The sequence below is a fragment of the Clarias gariepinus genome, chromosome 1 (genome assembly GCF_024256425.1).
Source record: "Clarias gariepinus isolate MV-2021 ecotype Netherlands chromosome 1, CGAR_prim_01v2, whole genome shotgun sequence".
In the NCBI taxonomy this organism is placed as follows: Eukaryota; Metazoa; Chordata; class Actinopteri; order Siluriformes; family Clariidae; genus Clarias; species Clarias gariepinus.
In genome coordinates this window covers 14,569,129-14,595,569 of record NC_071100.1, presented here as the reverse complement: position 1 = coordinate 14,595,569, position 26,441 = coordinate 14,569,129, and the positions used below count along the sequence as shown (strand labels likewise).

General features: G+C 40.4%; 1 protein-coding gene across 2 annotated transcripts; it reads right to left on the bottom strand.

Annotated features, from left to right (window-relative positions):
* Positions 1 to 9,432: 9,432 nt before the first annotated feature.
* Positions 9,433 to 25,786, bottom strand: LOC128529977 (BTB/POZ domain-containing protein KCTD1). Of its 2 annotated transcripts, XM_053503754.1 has the most exons (6): positions 25,656 to 25,784; positions 25,252 to 25,479; positions 18,392 to 18,570; positions 14,569 to 14,713; positions 13,133 to 13,438; positions 9,433 to 10,471 (listed from the first exon to the last, which is right to left on the bottom strand). In XM_053503754.1, the coding sequence occupies exons 2-6, from the start codon at positions 25,258 to 25,260 to the stop codon at positions 10,313 to 10,315; spliced, it is 798 nt and encodes a 265-aa protein (XP_053359729.1). In that variant the 5' UTR covers positions 25,261 to 25,479; positions 25,656 to 25,784; the 3' UTR covers positions 9,433 to 10,312. The 2 variants fall into 2 exon arrangements, with proteins under 2 accessions (XP_053359729.1, XP_053359646.1); XM_053503671.1 differs by having other exon boundaries at positions 25,252 to 25,786.
* Positions 25,787 to 26,441: the final 655 nt, after the last annotated feature.

The window sequence follows — 26,441 nt, the reverse complement described above, 5'->3', positions numbered from 1 at the left end:
TAGGCTTTATTTTTTATGTGGGGGAAGCACAGTCTAGTGGGAAACAAAAAACAAAAAAACTTTCTCATACTGATACTGAATAACAAATCTAGATTGTGATTATGGATCATATTTAACTCTTATTTATTCACGTTTTTTTTTTTTTTTTTTTGCGCCACTTCAGCTTTCTGGTGATTCTGTAATAATCCAGATTGATGTAATGCACTTATTGTTTCATGGCTGTCAAAGATTATTTATGAAATTCTCCTCATCGTGTCATCATCAGCATGCTGCTGCATTCCCGCGGGGGGTTCTGTCGGTCAACGGCGTTCGCCTGTAATTGGGTTGCTTGCTTATGGTTTTGCTTTCAATCATAATGAATAACCTTCTCCTCTCTCTCTCCCTCTCTTCCCCTCATACTTTTTAGTTATTTACATGACAGGGTGAGGCAAAAAAAAAAAAAAAGAGAGAATGAGAGTGTGTGTGAGAGAGAGAGAGAGACCTAGCTGCAGTTCGATGAGAGTTTGAAATGAACTCAGCCTTAGCCGTGGCCCCGAGCGTGTGAATATCTTAACATAAGTGATGGGTGGCCTGAGGTGTGAACGCGAGCTGAGCGCGGCCTGTGGCTGCTCCGCGCTGACAGATCATGTATTTATAGGTGTGTTGAAAGACCTCCATTGTGTCCCACATAGCCGGGGACCATGTCTGTCCTCTGTGTTGGAGGAAAGCCTCGGGGCCAGAGCTGTACCGTGATGGATGGCTCGTCCCTTCCTCGTCCAAGCGAAAGAATCATCCAAGCACATCTGAAAAAAAAAAAAACACACACACACACACACACACACACACAGGTTTGGGTGGGATCTGACCAGGTGATCCAGCCTACTTCCACTTTTTAACCAGGGAAGGATGAAGATGGAGGTGTGTTTACAGCGGAGGGCTTGCGAGCTTGCGCGCGTTCGTGCGTGTGTTTCCGCATTTAGGCGGGTGTATATGTGCATATGGGTGTGTTCTGGTGTTCTTGCGAGACTTTGCCGCAGGCCACAATGTGAACAAGGTAAGATCCAGTAAAAACTCACATCCAAGTGAATGAGTAACTGTTTTGGAGCACGAGCCTCACTATGATTTTCTTGTTACGATGAGACGTGCTCTTCCTGTTATGAGGATGTGCCAGGCTTTGGAATCTGTAATAAATAACTATTTTAAAATTCTCCATAACACACCGACTCCGAAGCGCCCGCGGCCGCCTCGAAGTGCGGCTTCGACTGTCTCCACAATCTCATGTTCCTCTCTAACCTCAAGAGCGGAATATAAATGATTCCGTGGAAAAAACATGCATGCCAAAGAGCCTGCAGCCAATGCACTCCAGCCGCAAAAAAAACGGCTCAGTGAGATGGCAACATAACCCGAAGCAACACTGATACATAAACAATGCGAAACCCCTGCAAAGTCAGCCATTTCTCACTCTCTACCCCAGCCTCCATTTGGAACATAGCCATGCATGTTAGAGTTACGGGTCACCTCGGGGGTGGCTTCGCCCAGGGTCCTGTCACGCCACAACCCAATGGTGTAGAGCAAGTCCGGGGTTTCTGAACCTTTGAGCTGATTGGCGCGAACCTTCCTACAACGTTTGTGCTCCTGGGTAACTACTGGACCCAAGATTGAGGAAAGCTGCTCATGCAGAAACAGACCCCAGCCTAGCTTTGTGTGACCACAGCCTTAAGGAGTCTCAATGACATTTGTGGGATTTTAAGAAATCAATAATGTTTTGACCTCTGTTCATAGTCAGACGGAGGTGTGGTCTATGCTTGAGGTATAGAGGTCTCTTGAAAAAAAGAAACCCCAATAATGTACTGCTAAAAGAAGTAAAGTTGGTTTTCATTTGTCATTTTCCACAAATAATTCACAAAAAATAATAATGAAAAACTTGATTTATGTTGTCATGTCAATCTCAAGACAGATAATTAGGTTTATTAGTTAACTGGTTAGTTTTTCTGTTAATTTATGTTGTAAATTTATGTAGCACCTTGGTTTATGAGGAACGTTGTTCCGTTTCACTGTGTACTAACTGTATATGGATGAAGTGACAATAAAGCCTACTTGACTTGACTTGACTTGAATGAAAACCACCCTGTTGAACCTTCTGGTGAGCTTTCCAGCTTCTATCAAATGTGACTTAGTGAGCAATAGTGTTGGCCAAAGTACACAAATCCTGTATTTGAGTGAAAGTAGACAATGAATAGGGCAAAATTACTGAATAAAAGGAGAAGTTCAAAGTCCCACGGACATGAAGATTAGGCTAATTGCCGTTCCCACGTTGTCAATAGTGTGTGAGTGTATGTGTGTGTGTGCCCTGTGATGGATTGGCACCCTGTCTAGGGTGTACCCCACCTCGTGCCCTAAGTCTCCTGGGATAGGCTCCAGGTCCCCGCAACCCTGAATACAGGATAAAGCCGTATAGAAGACGAGACGATGAGATTTAAGTACTTCTGTTTTAGTTTCGAATTATTTTGTAGTAATTTCAAGTTTTCTGTGGGCAAGAATCCAATTATTTTTGACTATAGTTTCAAGTTTTCTGTGATAGTTTTACGTAATTCCGAACTGGTAAATACCCTGTAATTTGTTTTGAGTTTTCATTTCTTTTGGAGTTTTTGGGGGTTAGTGTCGTGTTTTCTATTTTGAACTAAACTAACTAAACCAAAATCATATGGGATTAGTTTCCAATATGCTTAAACTAGTAATTTTGGACTACTTTTAAATATTAGTGCTACTGGACTAATTTCAAGTAATTTTAGACTTCACTCAAGTTTTAACAAGTTTCACGTTTTTTAGGCCACTTTTTATTTTCGTATCATTAGAGTAGCTTTAACTATTTCTGTTCAACTTTTCTGGACTACTTTCAAGTATCTGTAGGGCTACTTTTAAGCTTCTAGGGCTAGTTTTACTTTCTTGTGGTTTAGTTTTAATTATAGTTAGCCTAAATTTAAGACTTTTTAGACAAGTGTCAAGTATTTGAGGATATGAGTTTTTTTTTTTACTGCTGTCAATTATTTAGGGCTAGTTTTAATGACTTGTTAGTAGACAATGTGAATATTTGTACAGTTTTGTTTTTTTAAGGAATTCTTCAAATTCAAATGAAACAAAATGAAAGAAACCCGCTGCTTTCCTAGAATTCTAAATTCACTGATTTGGTGTGAAAATAATTCCAATATCTCATTTTATTTACATTAACCTTTGGAACTTGCCCTTTGAAAGATTGGCACCATGTCCAGGGTGTACCCCGCCTTGTGCCCTAAGTCTCCTGGGATAGGCTCCAGGCCCCCCGCGACCCTGAATACAGGATAAAGTGGCATAGAAGATGAGTAATTGAGTCAGTAAGTGAATTAATGGAACTAGTGAGTTATACAAGAATGTACCGTTGATTGTTTGTAAATCTTACGTCTTGGGTAATCCAGACATTAATCAGAAACAGAAATTTTTAAATAAAATTATCCTGAAGTTATGGCAATTTCATAACAAAGAAAAAAGGCGTCTCTGTGGCTTAGTGCTTGGCTCTGTCGCCTTGCACCTGCAGGGTCCTGGGTTCGATTCCTGCCTCAAGTCCGTGTGCATGGAATTTGCATGTTCTCCCTGTGCTTGGTGTGTTTCCTCCAGGTAATCTATTTTACTCTCAGAGTCCAAAGACCTGCAGATTAGGCTAATTAATTGCCATTACCAAATTGCCTGTAGTGTGTGAATGAGCATGTGTGTGTGTGTGTGTGTGTGTGCACCCTGCAATACATTGTCACCCCCCTAAGTCTCCTGCGATAGAATCCAGGACCCTGTACACAGGATAAGCGGTATAGACGGAGTGAATAAAAAAGAAAAGCACACCGGAAATTTTTAGATTTCATGTCATGCTCAGTACTAATAAATTTAGAAGGACATCATGTCTTTTATTGTCCCCTCGAGAAGCTCAAGAAATAGACTCAAGACTGCCATTCCAGCAGGATTGATTCTGACTTTACACTCATCCAAAGTAAAAACAGCAGGATCTTAATGCATCAGCTGGGACTTTCTAATGCTGTCCAGCGGTATATTAATCATGACGACAATTAATGTATGAGACATAATCCGTTAATCTAGTTTGCAGGGTTAAAATTGAGTTATTGTCTTTATAACAGCCGGATTTCGTTAAACAGTTCAACAAATCATCGTCCGACTTTCAGTGCTTGGGGGCATTTGATGATCCCATGATGTATTCATCACGCAAATGAACGAGACGCCCTTGCGCCTGATACACACCCCTTCATGTGTGGATGTGTCACCGGTATCGTACATTTTTATAAGTGAGAAATAAAACAATAAGTATTCAGGACGACACATTGCAGAATGCTTTATTCCTCTTATACCACAGTGACATTTTCATGAATTGATTATAACCTCGCTGTCACTATTGTCAGAGGAAAAAAAATCAACAGTTTCTGACCAATCAGAATTGAGAACTCAACAGCCCTAAGGTATTTTTTGCACTTTACTTCCTACTTCCTTTAAGTGAGAGTGAGTTTAAAATCAAACCCCCCGGAGGCACAAACTATTTTTGGGAAGGAAAAAAGAAAAGCAAATGAGGTGAGTCAATTGATTTAAAAACAAAAAAACAAAAACAAAACAACAACAGAAACCCTATAGATACAGTTTGAAGATGTGTGAGGAAAATTATCCTGAAATTATGTGATGATCGGCGCATAATGGAACAGATATTAGAGGGGAATTAGGAAAAGTTGTTTGCTAATTATCTGCTGGCATTGGCCACCTCCTGGGGGTTTCACATCTCACCAAATGACAGTGCTTAGCTAAAACGTCCAATTAGCCATGTTTTACCATTTCTCTCTCTCTCTCTCTCTCTCTCTCTCTCTCTCTCTCTCTCACGTGCTCTCTTACACACTTACTTAAAGAAATTTCACTGCCTATACAAGCACTTGGGTTTATTAAGCAATCAGTAAGAGAGCTGCAACACACAGCTTGAGAAAGAAAACTTTTGTCTGTTATAATAATAATAATAATAACAAGAAAAATATAATAATAATAACAATACAGTGGTACCTCATCATACGAATGTCCTGCCTTATAAATTTTTGCCTTAAGAACTAAAATTTTAAAAGCCTATGGAGGATTTTTGGCATACGAGAGACAGAGGCAGGTGCACGTACATCTGGTAGCCAATCAAAACTTGTTTTTGTCAGTGGAAAGTCAAGCAAAGTGAGTTTACATTTTTCAATTTGTTTGCATTTAGTGCAAGATGCATTATGGAGTGAGTGAGGGTTAATGTTCATTTATTTTATTTCCCCCTTACTCACTTATCTTCTATACCGCTTTATCTTGTATTCAGGGTGGCGGGGACCTGGAGCCTCTCCCAGGAGGCTTAGGGCACGAGGCAGGGTACACCCTGGACAGGGTGCCAATTCACACACTCATTTACACACTATGGGCAATTGGGGAAACGCCAATTAACCTAACCTGTTAATCTTTGGACTGTGGAGAAAACTGGAGTACCAGGAGTTAAGTGTGGGGAGAACATGCAAACTCCATGCACACAGAGACAGGAATCAAGCCTGGCTGGGAATCGAACCCAGACCTTGGAAGTGCAAGGTGACAGTGCTAACCTCTACACCACCATGCCGCCTATTTTACTTCATTTAAATTTTTCTTATATATGCATAAATATGAAAATAGTATTGAAAATTGTTACCAATTTTGGATAATATTAATTATTTTGGATGGCTAGAACCGATTATCTGCATTTACATTATTTGCTATGAGAAAATGCATTTTGCAATACAAATTTTTGCCTTAAGAACTATAAAAAAAAATAATAATAAATAAATAATAATAATAATAATAATAATAATAAAGGTTTAATTCCTATCATGATTGGACAGTTTAATAGAAATATCTGTTTCTCTTCTGATCACATGGAAGCAGCACAATGCAAAATATAGCCTGAAAAAAAGAAGTGTGTATTGTATCCCAGCCTCATCTATCAGAAGCAGCTTCTCGGTTTGTTTCTCAGTAAAGTCAAGTGTCGAGCTGAAATGGGGAGAAATTGGAACTAATGTCGAGTAGGTGTGAGACAGAGGCGATGCTGCCAGACGTGAAGCCTCCAGGCACTGTTTTGCTTTGGAGCACAAAGCTTGATTTAGACATCTGAAAGCATCTGACAGGGTTTGCATGGATCAGTCCTCCTCATTCATCACTGTTCACAGGAACACCATGTTCTTCGATCAGTCTGCTATTGAGTGCGAGCAGAACTTCAAAATCCAACATAAAACAATCACAGAAGAGCTAGTGCAGGCTGACATTTGCTCAACAGTAAAAATCTGCAATAAAATAATGTTTTAATTTTGTATGGTATTCAAGAACAATGTTGCTGAATTATATTTCTTAAACTGGTTTCCTAGTTTGCTTGCTTACTAGTAAGATTGGCCACCAATGTTATAAAACATACTTTCTAAACTTATTTAGATTTATTTTATACGTCTAGAAAAATAATTTTAAAACTATAAAATAACACACAATATGACATAAGGTAATTGTCATATTGTGTGCAACAAAAACAACAACAGTTCAGTTGTTATTTTAAGACATGAAGATCATGAAGATCAATAATGTACTGCTAGATGAAGATTTGCATTAAGCTCCATGATGAAACTATCTCTCATGAAGACCTTACCAGAAATGCAAGACCAAAACTTACCTTTGCTGCAGAGGAGAAGTTCATTTAGAGTTACCAGCCTCAGAAATCACCAATTAACAACCAGAACCTCAGATTGGAGGCTTTACAGATCATTAGTAGCAGAAACCTTATCCTGTATACAGGGTCGCAAGAGGCCTGTGGCTATCCCAGGGGACTTAGGGCATGAGTCATTTAGCCTAATCTGCATATTCTTGCACTGTGGGAGGAAACCAGAGTACCTGGAGGAAATGCACCAAGCATGCGGAGAACATGCAAACTCCATGCACACAGACCCCAAGGCGAGAATCGAACCAGGAACCTGGAGCTGCAAGGTACTGTAACAGTGCTAACCACTAAGCCACTGTGCTGCCTAAATACTGTTGAATGAGAATTATTGTATTTTGGATGCCTTAGAATTGTTTTACAATAAAAATCAGGAAAGACCATGGAATTCGACAATTCGACAATTGTCCAAATGTTTGACTGGTAGTGTATAAAAATGGGTTTTATGGAAGAGTTTTCTAGATGTATTGGTGCAACTTGGACCAGACCACACATGAACCATTCTTTATACCTTTCACATGATTTATCTAATCCTTCCTAACATTGTTTGCCCCACAGGGTCTCACACTTCTCTGCTTTCCCAGTGAGCCATGATCTTCTACATACAGAAACTCAACAGTGCCAAATTCATTTGTTAATACTGATTTAGAATGTCTGCTACTGTAAGTTGATTTCCATTCTGTCAGTGGGAAGGTAGACGGTGGTGTAGTGGTTAGCACTGTCACCTTGCACCTCCAGGGTCCGGGTTTGATTTAGGTCTCTGTGTGCATGGAGTTTGCATGTTCTCTCCTCATGCTTGGTTGGTTTCCTCTGGGTACTCCGGTTTCCTCACACAGTCCAAAGATATGTAGGTTAGGCTAATTGGCATTCCCCAAATTGCCTGTAGTGTGTGAGTGTGTGTATGTGTGTGTGCCTTGCAATGGATTGGCACCCTGTCCAGGGTTTACCCGCCCCATGCCCTGAGCCTCCTGGGATAGGCTTCAGGTCCTCTTCAGGTTTGTGTGTATGGATGTTTTATAAATTAACCACTGGTTTATACCACAACTTTCTCTAAATGTTCTGGCAAAGTTTTTTTTTATCGTGTCCTTAATAATTAGCTAGCCCAGTATAAATAGTAACAAAAACATAGTGCCGTGACAACTGATGTTTCCTGTTATATCTGGCCTTGTTTTTTTAAAAGGATCAGGATCACATTTCAATGCCTTCTGGGTACATTCTGCTACAATCTCCAGTCATATCAACTTGATCCCCTGATTTCCAAAGGATAAGAAATTTCACTTAAGCTAATAAACTATTGAAATGGCTCCTGCAATGAAGACAGGTATTCCCTTAAGGGAAAATGTCGGAGGGTAAAGACCGCATTACTGTTCCACAGTATTGTGATGGTTTTTACAGAGGCCATTTTGGAACTTTTTGCTTTAAACCACAACCTAATAAATAATATCTCTGTCCACGATGTGTTGTTTTTGTGAAACGAACCAGAATTATCTCTTACCCATGTGTCCTACATCCTGGTGGAACACTGTCATCTCACCTCTCTCTACAGAGGAGCTCCAGAAATAAAAGTTCTGCTAATGGACCGGTGAGACTCCTCCATTGGCTGAGCCTGGAGCTTATGCAAAAATGGTGGCTGCTGTGAGGAACCAATCCTTGGGGCAAGGGCACTTTGAAATAGAGCTTAATACCTCACTGGCACACTGGGAAATGCTTGTAGACGGGATGTAACAAAAGTCAATGGGGAGTCTTTACCTGCTTGCGTTTGTTGTTTTATCAAGAAGGATAAATCATATTTGCAAACCAAAAAGTTTTATCCAACCACTTTCAGTTGAGCATTACATGGGCCAGAATACACCCTGAATGGGATAACGATATGTCATTGAGGGTCATGCACATGTAGGGACACTTCGGTATAGGTAGTCCACCTACTGGAGTGTACTCCATTTGGAGAACTAATTGGAATAAACAGAAAGGTACAATAGAGAACAACAAGCCTGTGAAAGTCCACACTGGAGCTTTAAAGCAGTTACTGAAGATGACTAAATGAATGATATCAGATAGACAGAGCTAATGGACGAGCTAGTATATTTGGATAAACATTCTGTTATGCAAAAATCACTTTTTAGTTGTTTTTGGCCATATAAATGGAGGTCCAGTTTAATCCACTTTTTGCCCTTTTTTATTTTTGTAATTGCTCCAGGCTTAAACAAGCAGATTAGAATTTGGGCCGTGGCTCAGGAGCAGCTCATTACCATAAACACTGAAACGTTGCATTCGGATGAGGAGTGAAATAAAGGGTGGTGGGCAAAGCACACAGTTCCTGTACTTGCGTAAAAGTTATGATATCCCAGGTGGAATATTACTTAAGTGAAAGTAATTTATGTACATTTATATTTGAAAAAAAGTATAAAAATACTTACCTTCAACTGTACTAAAGTATCAAAAATACTGAGCTTGTGTCGGCTCCTATGTCATCGTAAGTCATAGTAAATGTAGTGAAGTAGAAAATACAGATATTTGTTGTAGGATGTAGTGAAGTGAAAATAATAATATCCACTAATAAAACTACTTAAGTACATTACATATATGTGAAAACTGTACTTAAATACGTGGAATTAATAAAGGATTCATCAACTACTACTCTTCATTTCTCTGTCCATAACACAATAATAGCAAGACTGATATGCATGTAAAATTCTGGATGATTTATTTTAAATTGCTTGCTACATTCTTCGTGATCCAGGATGTTAGATGTGGCGTGACAATTAAATGATTTGCTCAGTTTTGTCAGCTTTCAGAAAGAAGCTGTGTTTAATGTAATTAGAAATTCAGTCAAAAAGAGGTTTTAGGGCAAAGAAAAAAAAAATCATACTTACAAATGAAAATGCAGAAAACCATCATCCCCGATCATAAATTAAGAATTTCACAAGTGTTGTTTAAATTGGATTTTTTTTTCATGTCACCTTACTGAGGAAAAGTAAGCATGTATGTAAAACATATCACACGACAATCTTCAATGACGAACTTTAGAAAATGAGGGGAACTTTAGATGGACAAAAGTACACAATCTTGTACAGTGCTTGTACAATATAATATAAAACAACCAAAAATAATAATAATAATAAAAACTCAATACATTGAGATTTGTAATAAACCTATTCATGACATTATTAGGAAACATCATCCGTGGATCAGTTATATGAAATAGCAAAATATATGCATATTTTTATTTATATATTTATATATACTGTATATAGCGCTGCAAACAGGACGTGATGTCTTAACGTTTGCTTTGAAAGTTATTCTATGGAAAGAGACAACATTTGCGACAAGGTCCTTCTTTAGACAGTTCTGTTCCTCCCAAAGGTCATTGCAGGTCATATATGTCAAATCTTCCCCCCCCAAAAAAAACCCCCCAAATTTTTCCTTCTCAAGTTCCTTAAAAAAACATACACACATTTCAAGTGTCCCAAAGAGCTCAGCAACTGCTGAAATGTTTGCTCTCTTCATGGCCCATTATTTATTTATTTTCAAAGTCTGTGAGGCAGTTTTTAGGATTGGTTTCTAGTCCAGCTGTTCTTGTTTTATCCTGTTAGTCTGGAGTCCTCGTTGAGCTCGCCGGAGCTCTCGTCGCAGGACGTACTCGCTGAACTGAGATGAGTCGACTCCGCCGCCGCACGAGCCCACGATCTCGAAGCCGCGCTGCTGTAGTCGCTCCAGAACCTGCAACCGGGAAATCGCACAACATAGTGAGAAGTGGAGAACGATAAACACATAAATGGACATTGACTTTTGCCCAGATTGAGAACTACTGATTGAGCCAATGATTGATCTACTAGGAAGCAACATATACCACATGGTGTGAGCCAGAAGACCTCCAGAGGAACTTCGAGACCTTTAAACACATCAAATATATTGGCGCTATGGTGGCTTAGTGGTCAGCACTGTGGCCTTGCACCTCCAGATCCTGAGATTGATTTCCATGTCAGACTAACTAAACCCCTAGTTGGACTACTGAGGTTCCTGCATGGATGGATAGGATATATTATCTAATTAAAAAAATATTAGACATGAAAACATACTACTATTACGTGCATTGAAACAATGGAAATCTCCAGCCATTGTTAAATATCTTTAAACGGGACTCATTTGAGTCAACTGATTCCTTAATGGGTGACTTTCAGACTCTTGATGGGGGACTGAATGTGTACGTATACTACACTTAAAAAATAATTAATATAGAAACAATGACATAAACTATATGGATAAACGTATTTGGCCAAACCTACAATGGCATTGTATCCGAATACATACACTTATAACATAACACCAATATGGAGTTGGTCCTGCTTTCGCAGCTATAACACCTCTCCCTCTTCTTGAGTGTTTCTGTGTAAATTCATGTCCATTTATTCTGTAGAGTATTTATGAGGTCCGTCACTGTTGTTGGACGAGAAGGCCTGGCTCACAATCTCCCTTCCAGTTTATCCCAAAGGTGCTCGATTGGGTTGAGGTCAGGGCTGTGTGTTAGGGCCAGTTAAGTTCTTCCACATCAAACTCATCAAACCATGCCTTTATACAGTAGTCCTTGCTTTGTGCACTGGGGCTCATGTTGGAATAGAAAAGAGCCTTCACCAAACTGTGTACACAAAGTTAGAAGCGTAGTATTGTCCAAGATGTCTTGGTATGCTGAAAGATTGTCCTTCACTGGGTCTGAATTCAATAATTAACAGGTTTGTCTATAAAGTGTATTAAGTTAAAATGAGTAATAATGAGTCACTGATTCTAACACAATCCAAAAGGATTAAATTTATCGAATTTATTTCCATTGTATTAAGAAGTCAGCGAGGAATAAGGAAAGGTTGTGTTTTTACTTTAATGGCTCTGGTTTATTTCTGCAGCAGCTGAACAAAAGCAATGATTCATACAGTGATGACTGATGCTGATTTGTTTACCTGAGTTGAAAAAAAAAAAGGAATCATTCACAAACTAAACATGTCTACTTGAAAAAGACATCTTTTTCAACTTTCTTGAGCATCTGTCCCATTTTTTTTTTCTGCTGGGAAATTAGCTTGGCCGCTGTCCACAGCATGGCTTTTCCTTTACAGGAGACATGGAAAGCATTTGCAAGTCAAACAGACCTGGGGTGTGTTAAAGGCTTGTCAGTGGTTTCATTGTCATTGCACTAAACTTGCAAATTGACCCTTTTGACGTAAAGCGTAAACATTCAGAATGACATACTGTATATAGATGAGAGATACAGTATAGGACTATGCTGATTGGTTAATGATATTTACTAAAATGGTATATTTATATGACCTGAAACAGGAAATCTCAGAAAATCGTAGCATCGTTTATAATTTCCCTCCAAATCAGTACAAAAAAATCTAACAAACAAACAAACAAAAAACAGACTGGGTGTGTGTACGCGTGTTCAGTATGTTTTAATGTGTCCTGAATGTCCTTGTGGGTTCAAATCATCACATTCCATCAAAAGTCCTCAGGGAATAGAGCCTATGCAGCATGGAGGCACAAACTCTCAGAGCCTGAAACTCCAACCCCCCAATACCTCCATCGCTCCGGGCTGCCTGCAACCCCCTGCCAGAACTACAAAGGTCTTGCTCTTTTGCATCACCCTTCACACACACACACACACACACACACACACACACACACACACAAACACACATCTTGGCTCCATTAGGCCCAGATACAGCATCCACTGCAGGCTCACTTTAATAACCAAACAGGATTATGGGCTTTGCCTGAGGACAACCTACTGGCATTTGTGTGTGTGTGTGTGTGTGTGTGCACGCATGTGTGCATGCATATTGCTATGTGCTGCTACTGTTAATTTCACATCTCGCTCCCTTGGAAACAGATAAAGGGATTATATATTTTTAAATCAACAAAAGTATTAACAGTAACTGCGACACTTTGGTACACTGTGAAATCTGCATAATACTGTACATAGAAACTGGCACACAGTTCTGTAGGAAAAGCTGTGTTATACAAAAAAGGAAATAAATAAATAAATAAATGCAGGTAGCAAACATGAACAAACTTGAGTTTCATTAATCCTGGCTAAACAATGAAAGACACGCGAGTGTTTTCGCTAACTAGCCCTGAAGTCATGTAGCTCATACCGGGGAAAATTTCATGGAGGCCTTGCAAGAGCACAGCAAAACTAGCTATCGCGGACACAGTAGCTAGTTGTTTAACAGAAGCTAGCTCTCAGCTCACTCCAGTCTTTCCGGTTCCGATACAGTGAATGATAGCGGTCATGGATACCATGAATGAGAACTGGTGTACAGAAAGAATCATCTCATTAGATCAAACATCTGGAGTAAGAAGTTCAGTTAGTGATCTAGGCCACGGCCTTACCTGAACAGAGTTGAGATGGCAGTAGCCGTTTAGCGGGAAGCGGATGACGTGTGTAGAGTCGTGATTCCAGCCGGCGTTCACCGAATTGCACATGACGTCTCCGATCTCTGGGAAGATGTCCTCGATGAGGGCCTTGTCCCCACTCAGCGTGATGCGTTCTCCCAGGTCAGGCGCCACGCGCACCACTACGCACTCGCACGGACACGAGATCCGGTTCAGCTCCCGCTCGTGACGCCAGCGCTCCAGCTCGACCAGCATCGGTTGCAGCTGGAAATACCGCGCTTCCTCGTAGAGCAGACTGAAGTCCTGCGTGGACAATCAGACAATAAATGAATCAGACAATGGACATGAATTAAGAAAGGTGTTCAAGTCAAACCGGGACTGAGCTGAGATTTATCCCAGCATTTTATTATATGGTTACAATCAAGGTACAAGGTTTTCGCAGTACCACCTGCTTCATTTCTGAAACCCTGGCCTCCCAGGAACTCCTGGCCCAAACATGCGGAAATGAGGAAACTACGAGGTCAGGACTGTACGGGAGATGTGGCAACAACTCCCAGCCAAGTTCCTATAATGTGCAAGTAATTATATAGTTCCTATAATGTCCACTCGCTGACAGAAACGACTGCATTCGAATGTGTTACTGTGGCTAAGAGACCCATGACATACTGTGCTTGAAGCCTCCTGTAAATGTCAATTAGTTTTCCCCCTTCATTTATGATTACGAGTCCTGGATTGCCTTGAACACCCCTCATTGCTGTTACTATAGAAACAATGAAATATCAGAACAAGCGTGCTAATCTAAACCTGTGATTCGGTTTGCAGTTGGAATGTAAGAGGGTCAAATCAGCAATAGTGAATCACTTGCGGGAAATGCTGCATGATTAATACAAGACACAAAAACCACTAATGCTGTAATTGCGAAGTGATTAAAAAATAACCAAATAGCCATGAACTCTCCAAGAATCTTTGAACAAACGTAGCCTTTCTGTGAACCAGAGCCACTCTGGAGTCTTTGCTTATTTTAGCTGACATGGTTTCCCCATGGACAGACCATCAGATAATGGGATTATTTGTTTTCTCCCAAAGCAAATTTGTAATTAAGGGCCGAATGACACACAAGAGCAGGCCACTGGAATGCAAATGCGTTTTATGGCAAGAACAAAGGCTGTAATGTGCGAGTCTGATTACAGAACACTTAGTGTTTACTATACACGGTGTTCTGCATATGCATTGTTTCAACGACTCCGTTCTGTTCAGCCAATTTCGAGTCACGAAAGCTCCTTCCCACCATCTGTGCATCGTGCTCGAAAGATCGTAACGTCTGGCATCAGCTACCGTCATAATGACTGCATCCATCAGCGGAAGCAAAGTTTTCAATAATATATACGATGGAGACACATCATTGACCCCAGATCTCATTCTCTCTTGCTCACTTTGAAGTCATCAGGGATGAGAAGCTTGGACGTCCTGAGGAAGTTGAGGATGTAGCGGAACATGTGACCATCCCTGTCGATGAAGTAGTGTTGCTTCAGGCTGTCCAGAACAATGGGCTCCGTGCCATCAAAAAGACGCCCGATTCTGCTCAGAGAGAGAGAAAGAGAGATGGTAAAAAGAAGGTGCTATCACAATGAACAGCACACATTTTCACATTGCTCTTATTTTTAGAGGAGATACCACTGCGATAATGAAGATCAGAACCACATAATGCAATAATGAGAGGAGAACTCGGGGCTTAAACTAGGGTTAGAACTTCAAATGCCTATTCTTGGTAGCTAAGTTTGAAAAATGCTCCACATCGAGTAGATGTTAATGTTTTGGTTGGTCTAACAGTTAGGAGGACCTCAGAGCTCCAGGGTGCTTGGTTCAGGAGTTTTGTGGGTTCTCGGCTTGGCAGGATTTGTTTTTAGAGGTGGACTGCTTTTATTCCAACAACATGCCAGAAGGTGGACTTGTGACTTGTCCCTTGGTCTGACTGATTGAGTGACTGCTTCTGCAGTTCTTGAGCTGAATAAATGGATTAATGAATGATTAATCCATCAATCAATTAATCAATTGATCGATCAATCGATTAATCTACATTTACATTTAGGCATTCGGCAGACACTCGTATCCAGAGGGACTTACAAAAAGTGCTTTGAAGTTTACGTCACTGGACAGATATTGACACTGCGTTATTAGGTTACTAACTACGTGTCATCAGTCAAACACAGTTGGGGAAAGTTTTTTCATTTTTCTGGTGTGGGGGGGTTATCTATCTATCTATCTATCTATCTATCTATCTATCTATCTATCTATCTATCTATCACCCCATTTTTATGCAGTTTTAGCTCATGATTAAGCTGTTACTGATACTATATTTTTCTCCAGCACAGTCTGACAGAGGGTCATGACCTGTTGCTGAATCACCAGAACACCAGCTGAGCACAGACACAACATCACCATGGGCTCTACGCATTCTCTCTGTGGATTCGATACTGGCTGTCATGTAGCCTTGACTACGATATTCAAGAGTTTTTGCAAGGGACCGGGATCTCCAGGTACACCTGATATGATATTATTACGATAGCTAGGAAACTGATTCAATTTGTTTTTTTGATTTTTTATTCTGTAAGTATCAAGATTTTATAATATCCTGATTTGATAAAAAAAAATGTAAAAGATTTTGTCACAATCCTAAACAAACTTAGCAAGTAATTTGCTCCTACACCACAGGATGCTTTGCTGCCTGCCAATGTGTAAACAGTTTAGAGTACATCACCTGTAGAATTATAAAGGTACTGCAATGTTTTATCCCCTTAAATGCCAACAATTCAATTTAACAATTTTTCCCCCCCAGATTTTCTCCCTAATTTAGTCGTAGCCAATTCCTCCCCGTCACTAGGGGGCTCCCACATCAAGGCTACTACTACCACTCAGTCGGGAGGGCCGAAGACTATCACGTGTTTCCTCCGAACCACGTGACGTCGCTCACGCACTGTTGGGGGCGGAGTAACACACTCGGAGGACAGCGCTATCCGCTGCTTCTGCTTGCGTGAGCTCACAGACGTTCCTGATTTGCTGTAGAGCCGTGATTAATGTGGGAGCACGAAGTACCTCTCATCCCTCCCCTCTGAGAGAGCTCGGCCAATCAGCTCTCTCTAGACCTTGTGCTGCACATCACCCGGGAATCAAACTCGCGTTCTCGGGGTAATAGGGTGAGCTCTTTACCACTGCGCCACTCGGAGGCATTCAACAATTATTTTCAACAATTTAACCCCATTAGATTGTTGCACCCCCCAAGTACAAAAATGGATTTACAGGCTGCTATTTACAGGAAGAAAAGAGGAAAATGAGGCAAAGTTGTTAGGTAGTAAGTGTCAAGTAAATCAGGGGTTAAAGAGCGTGAGGTTAGTGAAACCTATTGATTAGATTTAGGTTAAGCCTTCATTTGTCACATGTACAGTACAGTGAAATTCTTTCTTCGCCTATCCCAGCATAACTGTGGTCAGAGCACAGGGTCAGCCATCATACAGAGCAGCCAGGTTTAGGGGTCTTGCTGAAGGGCCCAACAGTGGCAACCTGGCTGATCTTCTGTGAGCCACTGACCTTGATCAGTAACCCAACCACCCACAGGCTTTACTGATTGAGCCACCACTGCCCCCTCTGGCTTGGTTGATTGTGAGTTCACCCAGCTGTGTTTAAAACATGATATGCTAGGAAATGGTACGCTAGGAAAGTGATTAACATTGGAAAGATCACTATTACACACTTTGTGTTTACTGTGACAATCTGTCATTGATTATTTTCCCATAATACCTTTGCACATCTGTGATATTCGGCTGGATACACAATTTTTAATTTTTTTATGTAGTCTCGTGTACTGTACTAGTGCACTACTACAATGTGATGCACCATGATCCTGGAGAAACGCCATGTCGTTCCAATGTATACAAAATGGAAGACAATAAAACCCCACTTGACTTGACTTAGAACTAAGTCCAAAAGAAAAAGAAAAAAAAAACAGCTTGCTGTATTTACAGAAAAAAGTATCCCCTCAGCATGAAGGATGTGTTGAGGAAGTGGCCCCTGGCCTCAGCGCTGGGCTTGCGGTCTGGCCTGAGTGCGCCGGCTCCCAGCCTCCAGATGGATCTCGTCTCCTGCGGCCTGCTACGGCTGCACACAACCTCGTTTCTGTTTGTGTAGAAATGTTTTCTGAGGCCTAAAACGTTTCCAGGAAAAACTAACAGGCAATACCAAAAAAACCTCAATTGATGATTTTGGATGCAGTCGATGCGATTCACAAAAGACTACTATGCTGCCTGATGATCGTAATGACATTTAGGCATGCTAGCGAGTTACCGTTGTTCATGTTCTTATTTTTTCCAAAGTAATAACGCTTAGCTTTTGGTTTGAATGCAACAATGCTCTACAATATGATGAATGACTTGCTGTTCAAGCATCGCTCTCTGATAAATGTGCTTTGACACGGCACAACAGCGAGATGACGTCATGCTGACAGAGAGTTAATGAGAGCGACAGGCGGCGCATCGTATCAGTTTCATGTGTGAGTCATCCGGCATTCATTCGTTAGTTTCCTTTTATACTGGATCATGTACGTTTATTAAATTACAGCATTGGAGGAAAGAGCTTTGAATTGTATGTAGACTGTCCACTAGATTTTATTTGATTCAAGAGCCCTTAATGTTTATTGTCTAGTATTAAAACACCTACAACTACCTAATAAATGGTACTTTCTGACTGTTACACAAGTACTGTTTTTGACTGTTTAAATGTCGTGTCTTGTGCCACACTCCATTTCAGTAGGTGGCGCCATTGTAAACTGCATATAAACTCTCCTGAAGCCTTGGTATATTTTAGAAGAATTTGTCAGTTTTAGAAGATTATTATTATTATTTTCTAGCTATTGAACAAATTTAAACTCCCGCGAGTTACTAATCAGAAGGTCGTCAGTTTGAGCCGTTTGAGTATCTGGCATTGGAGCGAAGGCCCTTAACCCTGTCTGCTGTCCTATATGTCTGCTATATAATGGCTGACCCCGTGCTCTGATCCCAGCCTACTAACCTTGAAGCTGGGATATGTGAGAACCAATGTACATGTGACGAATAAAGGAAACCCTTAGTTGGGGATACAGCTTGAATAGGTGTAGACACTCATTCCCAACTGGGACAATTTAGTGTAGCAAACTCAGGTTCAAGAATGTTTTTTGGAGGTGGAAGGAAACCCGAAGGAAACCCAAACAGATCAGTAGAGTCTCACCTGGACTCGGGGTACTTGGTGAGTGTGGCGAGGCTGCTGGTGTACATGTGGCCACCCACGTCGATGTGTACAGGCGCGTTGGACTTGGTGAGCTGCGCTGGAGTCGGGATGCCCTGATTACTGAGAGGAGACGCTGGAGACCTGGTGATCATTGGCCTGGACATGTTGGAGCGATTATCCTTTTGAACGACAAAAACAAAAACCAGGAAAACAAATTAATTATTAACAGATTAATAGAAACCTGTGATTTGCCATGAAGAGCCTTTGGAAGCCAAATGTTGGAATTTCTCAGTGTTTCCGATCATGAGATCAGTACTGTTAATCAGAGCAGATGCTGAGAAAGACCTCCGTGTGCGAGGTGTCCCTGACCCACTTCTAAAGTCGCAACTACACTAGTGACCCGACGAATAAAAACACTCGGGGGTCACGAACGGCCTCTCATCACCGGTGAAATGGGAGAAATTACAGTGCAGCCGCTCTTATTATAATCACAACAAAAAGAAGGAGGAAATAAATCAGAGTTTTTTTTTTAAGTCGTCCGTGGTTGGTGGTGTGGTTTTCACACCTTCATTCCTCCCTCTTTACCAATTAAGCCTGCCTCGGAGTGAAGGCCTTCAGCAAGCATGGATCCATTTGCATTGCATTTGTGCTGCTGCTGATAAGAGAGGGCTCCATCAGAAGCCATGCGGCGCTTAAGAAATGCAGTGTGTGTGTGTGTGAGTGTGTGTGTGTGAGAGAGAGAGAGATCAGGAGAGTTTGCCAGGGAGGCCTCAGGGGGACACACTGCTGCTCTTCAAAACACAGACCTGAGTTAAGCTGCAGGAACAAGGAATGGGATCACACTCGCAACACGGGAAATGTGCTTCTTCAATATTTCACCTATATCCTGCACCCCTACTGTGTGTGTGTGTGTGTGTGTGTGTGTGTGTGTGTGTGTGTGTGTGTGTGTGTGTGTAACAGAGAGAGAGAGAGAGAGAGAAGAGGAACAACACTGTCACTTCAAGTGTGTGTGGAACAACAGAGGATTCACTTTATCAGTTTATGATAAAATGATAAGGGGAAAGTTTTCACACACCAGGACGGCAGTGTCTTGCTTCATACACCATCACATTCAATTTGTTCATTGTTTTATGCCAGTCAAGGCCATGTTGGATCCTGACAACACCTTGGGTGAGACACCAGTATGTCGCCATGTGCACATGCATGCTTTCGCATTCATCCACAATACGAGTCAAAGTATCCAATCTGTCTATGGGCTTGTCCGAAGGAAACCCGAAACGTTCTGACCGCCTCTAAGATAAAGTCATGACCGAACTTGAGACTCGAGATTGCTAAATATAACATGACAAACAAGGGTAACAATTGTTTTTTTTTTTTAAAACCATAAATTTATTTCAACAGCTTTAGGTGCACAACACCGATAATTAATTTATATAAGACAAATGAATGAAGCCGAAACAATTTAAAACAAACAGAATAAGTAAATAGCAAACCAACGATGCTGTTAAAAAACAAGACTTTTCTCATTCAAAAGCATGATGTCCAATACTGTAAGTGTAAAACCTGTAAGTGTCCCCTTGTTAATAGCTATATGAGCTATGGAGAAGTATTGTGCAAAATATTATCAGTTGATGCATTTTTAACTGATTCAAAACAGCAGTTATTAGATAGAAATCGATAGATGATCAATCGTTAATATAGCAGACATGATGCCTCTCTGAAAGAAGGAAAATGTTTGATGGTGTATAGTTGTGTAGGAGCAGTATGATAGAAACCCTAAGTCATGTGATCATCAATAACATATGGGAAAACCTTATCAGTATAACATATACTCAAGAATTAATATTAATTATTTTAATAATTAAATTATTAATTATATTAATATTAATATTATATATATATATATATATATATATAAGCATGCATTGCAAAAACAATCTAATTATAGAATGCCAACTAGTATAACTATTTATAAATGTTTGAAAAATTTATTGATTTGCATATTTTTCCTATTAGCAATATGTGAAACACACACCGATATGTTCACATATTTTTAACAGTAACACATGGGACTCGTATAACAGATGCTCCACATGATTTAAGTGTAATAATAACCAGAAAAACCATAAACTCATTGATATGGTGAGGTTTGCTGCAAAGAAACATTTATTTCATATTTCATGGAAGGAGTCTCCAATATCAGTGTTTTCTAATAATACATTTCCTAAACAACTAAAAAACTCAGGACTTTTTTATGAAAAAGAAGTAGAGGAAAAAGTAACAGGAATTAGGTTGAGTGCTGCATCTCTTGTTGTTACTGTAAAAATGCCTTTATATATAGTGCGGTGTATTTCACATATACTGGCATGTTCCACAGATATTTCGTCCCATTTAAATCATCTCCATTTTCAGGAAATCCCCTCTGAGTTAATACACAGCTGAGTAAAGTGCTGAATAAATGAAATCACAGTGCACCTGAGAATATTGTCAATACAATATTAGTAATTTCTTCTTTCAAAAGGAATTAAATAACATGCCTGGGAGAAACGATAACTCAGAGACAGGTATTGTATACGATCCAAATAAACTGCGGGGAATATATGATGTCTGACAGCCAGCACTGTATAAAGATTAATCAGCAGCACTGAACAAAAGCACCACCTGATAGGAAAACACAAGGATTATACAACAAGTGCAGCCTGCTGCTTCTCACCGCCTCTCTTTATCCCTAGAAAGCGTATACTGTACGTCTGAGCTAAGAAACTGTCTGGCTGACCTTAACCTTACTACTAGAGCACGGCAGTTTGACCACAGAAAAACTCCTATTTTAAGTTAGATTTATTTACAGTGCAGGGTTTAAGACAAATTTAATTGACCTACTTTATTATAAATGAACAAATTTCATGCAATATGCATAATACTTATTAACCATATATTTTTTTTGCCTATTTTAAAGCTTATCAACATTTTATCAGCTCTGCTGCAAGTCAATTTGTAATTATTTTAAATTAAAAATACATTAAAAAACATTAAAGATCCAAGATTTCTTAATCCACAGAATCTATGCCCTAAAGTATCACAATATCAATATTCTATCATCACATTGCCCAGCCTCACAAAGTGACTTCTGACATGATTTATCATAATATTGTTACCAAAGTCAGTTCAAATCACCTGCACTGTAGGAAACCATATTTCTGTATTATTGTCATCCTCATCATGGCCTTGATCTTTTGACTTCTCTCAAAAGTGTGTAATGATTACAATGATCACTCGACTGGACGTAGATATACAGTACAACTGCATGTATATGCATTTTTATCGCCTCTTTATTTACCAGTATAAATAGGACGGCAATTAAAATCTACTTCAAAGCTGCCTCAGATTCAGTAGATGGCTAAAAATAAAAAATAACAGCAAAAAAACAAAAGAAAATCCATCTGGGTTCTAGTCTAAAAAAAATCTCATTTAACAAACATCGCTCAGGCTGATAAAGCGTTAAAAGAGCTCCAACAGAGATCTAGCCAAAGGGAAATAAGAGGAAAAAAGTCAATGAAAGTGTTATAAACATAAATTTAACTGAGCACCTGATTGTTTGCTAGACACTCTACACACACACACACACACACACACACACACAAAGCTAATTCCTCGACTCTGTATCAGGCAATAAATAACATTTAAATAATTAATTAAGTCTAGTGCATTGTAGTTCTGAAAAACACAGAAGTATGAACATGAACTAGATTCATATACAGTGTAATACTGCAGTACTGTTGAATTCTGGATCCTGATTGGTCAGAAGATTGCTGTTGATTCATTTTCCGTTCCTGCAGCTCTGACAGTAGTTCCAGCTGCAAGTCAAGGGTTCATTCTAACATCCGGATTTCTCTCAGGCTACTTTGTGGAAACTGTATTTGTAAAAGCTCTGTATAGAATAAACTGCATTGAATTAGTGCACAACTTGTTTACAGGATGTCATTGTTGATATCATGAGGTTTTCTAGAACACATTTAAGGAAGGAGTCTCCAATGTCAGTGCGTTCCAGCTGTAGGAACGTCTTCATGATGGATGTATAGAGATGGCTATGACACAGAGCTAACTTGTTTCATGACATCAAAAGTGACTCATATACTGACAAACAATGCATTTCTAATATGACAAATTGTGGGGACGAATACAACACTTCGGGACGTGGAGTAACTGAAAATAATTAACTTTGGTTTAAACTACATACTACTACTATGACGTTCACTACTAATAATACTTCAACTAATATTGACTACTACTAATGATGACTACTACTAGTAAGCGGGTTCGCTTGGCATGCTTAATAAAGTTCTTCAAGTGCTGTTTGGAAAGGAGGAGTTAACACTTTAGCATTTATCTCCATTAGAGGAAAAAAAAGGAAGGTGTAAGGAATAGGATCAGTGTTTGGTACTACGGTGTCAACAGCGCTCTCTAGTGCATCGCCTAATGAAGAGACACGTTAACACTAAAGGCTCAGTAATCACGTTATGTGTAATGCAAATTGCACCTACAGGACGCCAAATCTAGACTCGGCACGTCGGCAGTGAATCCGCTCCAAGTCTGCAGCACCCAAAAATAATCACTCATAAGACTGTATGTCTGTAGGTTAAGACTGACTCAGAGGGCCTGGGGCAGAAAGTGGAATTAAATAACATTAAGGGCTGTGAGTCATATTACAGAACTTAATAACGCAAAAGCCCGCGAGGCAGTGATCAGAAACAGTAAATAGGGTTCACTTTACTAAATGCTAATGCATAGACTTTGACCCTAAAGAATAATAACTCGCATAAAGGGGTTGGGAACCTATAAGTTCAAAGGATTTCACTTTTTATTATAACATGAGGCGGTTACAGGTTCTAAGAAAAGAAATGTTTGAGGGTTTGTTAAAAAAAAAAGAGTCTGCTTAAGCTGATATTGGCTGTGTGCTGGAAATTATACTTGGAAAATCTGAATTCTTTAGAGAAATAACTATTTTTCAATAAGGTTTCTGGTGACGCTTTTAATAGGTTGTGACAGCAAGACAATCTGGAAAACCCATTTAAGATCAAGTAACAATTTTTGATTTTAGAGTGTATAGGAAAAAAATATCTTTCAGCATATTTGCTGAAGCAAAAATGGGTTTGAAAAAGCCTATTTGTTTGTTTATTTATTCATTTAACAAACCCAATCAGAGATATGTTGGTTCTACTGGGCTTTTACTGGAAAATAAACATAATCCACATACTGTACATGTTTGTGTTAGTTTACAGAAGGCACTTTTAAGGCTTTTGAAAATACATACTGGAGATCCCCTACAAACACTGCTAAAACATAGATGTTTCTGGTTGCTGGTTCTGCTGTGGTTCTGTTAAAAACCAGTGTCCTTTTAATAACTGCTTATGTCTCAGTAATGTTATTAAACATTTATAGTTTAAAGGTTCTACCACTTAAACGATCTAAAAAAAACTATTTAAGCTCTTCCACAGATCATGCTGAAACATAATTGTTTTTTTAAAAAAGGACACTAATTTTCCAGTACTCCCAGTAGAACCAGTGGTGGTGTTTGCTGTGTGAACTGGAACTGAGAAAATCCCTTGATTCCATTGGGATTAGGCCGAAGGTGGTCTTTTTAAGAGTCATTTACATTCCAAGAATTTGGGGGTTTTTGCCAGGGAGACGATCTAAAACTCTCCCTTGATTCACCTTATCCATCTTAGATAATAAACAAGTAGAATCTTTTGACCTTATACAGTAGCTTCCCATTCTCTGTATGCGAGTTATTATACTTTAGTGCCAAAGTCATACATTAAGATATAGTAAAAAAACAAAAAAAAAAAAAAAACTATACTACTGTTTCTGATCCTGGAAGAATTTTTGATTTTTGATAACCTACAAAATATCCCAGTAGTTTTCTTTTCCACCAAAATGAAAAGGATCCTAATTAACCCCAGTGAAACCAGTACTGACATTCACTACTATTCAATACTAGTTCTCAGGACAAACTGAGACAGTATATAAACCATAGTCTGTGTATTTAGACAAGGTTCCTTGTGTGCCACATTTTATCTATTTATTTATTTTTTTTTACAGAAAAGCAGGAGAGGTAAAAAGCCTGTATGACGTGGGGAAAAGTTCTCTCATATTCAAAGTTTCCGTAACTACCCATGTCTGTTTATTTCCTTTCCTCGTGAAAGCACACACACCACCAGAATCGATCATTTCCTCTATCCTAAGTGTGTACACAGATCAGTGTAAGGTCTGGCAGAAAGAAAGCACCGTTTTCTACGAGCACAAAAGCAACGATTGAGTTTTTTTGGAGCGGCGTCGGAAAAATCAGCGCGCGCCCCCCGCCCCCCCCCCTCCTCCCCCGGGCCCAGGAGCGCGCTCCACAATGGCGCCTTTAACGCAGCGCGTCCCGAGAAAACCGGAGCCGGGTTAACGGGCTGGCACATGGTCTCCCCTCTCTCTCTCTCTCTTTCTCTCTTTCAAAAAAGTCACTCGCAACACCAGCTGTGTCTGTGTAAGTCCCTACGCCACCTATGGTGATCAGAGGAACCTGCGCTGGTGGGTGCGCGTGTGCACTACTTGGGACGCAGCCGCGCGGTGAGAGCGACGCGCCGGGGAAGCCCGCGTGCCCGGGCGCGCGCAAAAAAAACCAAACAAACTAAAAACAAACAGATGAAGAAAGCAGGAAGTGGATAAAGGGTTGTTGTTATTATTATTTGTTTTTCTTCAAATGTGTCCTGTCGCGGTAGGAGTGCCGCGCGTGGCGCACGCGTATAACCGACCGCGCCTTCACGCTTCAATCGAATCGAAAGCAAAGAAGGAAAACAAGCCGGCGCGCTGCTTACCTGAAACATGGGGAAAGAAAGTTAAGTCTGTTGGCAGCCGGTTCCCTCCTCGGTTCTTCCGCCTCGCGTGCGCGCTGGCTTGGCTCGGCTGGTGCCTCCGCTGCCCGCGCCGCACCGGGGAGATCTGCAGCAGTGTGCCGGAGAAACACGGAGAGACTAAACACACACAGAGAGAAAGAGAGAGGGAGAGAGAGAGAGAGGGAGAGAGAGAGGAGACGCTCCGGGGCTCTGAAACCCCTCCAGGCAAAAAGAGAGAGAGAGAGAGAGAGGGGGGGAGGCAGGATACAATTAGCTCATGTCTCTCTCTCTCTCTCTCTCTCTTTCTCTCAGCTTGGCCTGAAAAAACACCAGAGGGGAAAAAAAGAAAAGAAAAAAACAACACCCGATCAGGACGCAGAACAGACCTTTTCTCCCCCTCCGCCTTTAATATATTTGTATATTTGAACGCTAAATGGCTTAAAGACACTGCTGGATTTTCCCCCGCGTGCCTGTCTGCCTACGACTTGCCCTCCTCTTTTTTTCTTCCTCCTCTTCTTCTTCTCCTTCCTCTTCCTCCTCCTCCGTCTCCTTTCCCGCAGCAAAGCCGATTTTAATCGCCATGATTAGTTTGGATGGCGCGGTGCCGCAGGCGATTAACCGCAGAATGGATGGAGGGAGGGATGGAGGGAGAGATTCAGGGCCAAAGAGGGAAAAGTGCAGCAGATGATTATAATTATAGCCGTAGTCAGTCTTTTTGATTAAAGGAAGAAAAAAAAAAACAAGCTCGGTTTAAACGTCGTTTGAGAAGATTGCGCTTCTTTCTTTCTTTCTTTCTTTCTCTCCCGCCGCAAAAAAAAAAAAGCTTTCTGGAGTGCGCACGGAAACATGGAGAGAGAGAGAGAGAACTTTCTACTTAAATTTTCTCAATTTAAATATTTTTTTTTCTCTCTTGGACATAAATACAGGATGACAGGATGGAGGGAAGTTCATTATCTCACTCACAGTCCATCAGATCTGTTTTACTACATCCACCCTCAACTCTTTCTCTCCCTCCTTATTTTCTCCCTTTCTATTTTGCCCCCTGCTGGTCAATGTCAACAGTCCTGAAACATCTGGAGAACACTGGAGAGCTTCATAGGAACCGAGGTTTATCTACAGGGTAGATGAAAAGTAACTAGGCGGTAAAAATTGGTTATAAAGTCCATATTTCT

Coding starts and splice junctions, on each gene's coding strand:
- LOC128529977 (XM_053503671.1), bottom strand. Junction 13,439..14,568: donor TCATCCCTGATGACTTCAAA/GTGAGCAAGAGA, acceptor TTGTCCACGCAG/GACTTCAGTCTGCTCTACGA. Junction 10,472..13,132: donor GCCATCTCAACTCTGTTCAG/GTAAGGCCGTGG, acceptor TCCCGGTTGCAG/GTTCTGGAGCGACTACAGCA.